The sequence below is a fragment of the Penaeus monodon genome, chromosome 34, assembly GCF_015228065.2.
Source record: "Penaeus monodon isolate SGIC_2016 chromosome 34, NSTDA_Pmon_1, whole genome shotgun sequence".
In the NCBI taxonomy this organism is placed as follows: domain Eukaryota; kingdom Metazoa; phylum Arthropoda; class Malacostraca; order Decapoda; family Penaeidae; genus Penaeus; species Penaeus monodon.
The window spans coordinates 12,723,868-12,724,964 of NC_051419.1; the positions used below are offsets into that span (position 1 = coordinate 12,723,868).

The 1,097-nt window shown below is 36.7% G+C and overlaps 1 protein-coding gene across 1 annotated transcript in view; it reads right to left on the reverse strand.

Annotated features, from left to right (window-relative positions):
* Positions 1-1,097, reverse strand: part of LOC119594598 (ATP-citrate synthase-like) — a gene marked incomplete in the record, with an annotated part of 33,922 nt that overhangs the window by 9,713 nt on the left and 23,112 nt on the right. The window contains 1 exon segment of the mRNA XM_037943639.1: positions 63-234. Coding sequence (XP_037799567.1) covers positions 63-234 — 172 coding nt within the window.

The window sequence follows — 1,097 nt, forward strand, 5'->3', positions numbered from 1 at the left end:
CCACCATAAGCATCCAATGAAAACACCAGGAATGACAGAGGGGATCCCGAGTTTTGACTTACCGCAGCATTCTGTCCTCCTGGAAGCAGGAAGTTGGCTGTGTGACTCTCCCCTGTTGGCTCAGTTGGGATCTGCCTCTTGCCAAGAGCCATGGATACAATGGCAGTCATGTGCGTCTCATTGCCAAAGACGTGGACAGGGATGCCCAGGGTCTTGCCCACTTCTCTCATAATGCTGTGATGATGATGAAATGCTTTATAGAGATTTGATCAACTTGGGAGGTAAAGAATGATATAACAACTATAATATCTTAAAATCTACTTAAACTTCGGTTAAAAAGATCAAACTACACTATGCCCACATATTTTCTTAACTATCAAAAGGAAAGAAAAAATCTAGCTTTTATAGTGTAATTGAATGCACAAACAAAATCAGTTCACTAAATCACATAAAAGAACCCAATTTTTCTATACCCAGAAATTACTGTATTATGTACATTATTGTTACTTGCAACTAATATCAACCCACTGACTGCTGGAATAAAAACTGACTAGCAGCCATTATTGTGGGGCTGTTAGTGCACATCTTGAATTTAGCAGATTTACATCTAGTTTGCTTGGTATATGTGTCAAGCACTACTTTAAGCACCTAATTGTTCGGTAACTGAAGTGTTTGAAAAACTCAATGTTTCCCTTTTCCTTTGTGTCTGTACCTGTCACCAAACAAATGATACTGCTACTATCGTAGAAAAAGAAATGTCACATTTTTATATTTTGATATGTCAGAATATATATATTAAGCTCCCTCTGAGGAAATGATGGCACAGGGTATGTCATGATGCACTGCCATATGTCAACCACACCAAAAGAATAACAGTTTAAACACATACATGTCCTTATGGTGTCATATACACTCAGAACAGCAAAGGAAGTGCAAGACAAACTTTTACAAAAAGTATTATGTATATAACAAGAGTCCATTTCTTGTGTTGTCTTAGGGATGCCAGAGTTCACATACAGTTATTAAGAACTTTAGTGTGTGTTAATGTAGGGGGAGAGAAAAAAATTATCTTCCTTAATAATAAATAAAAAATAATG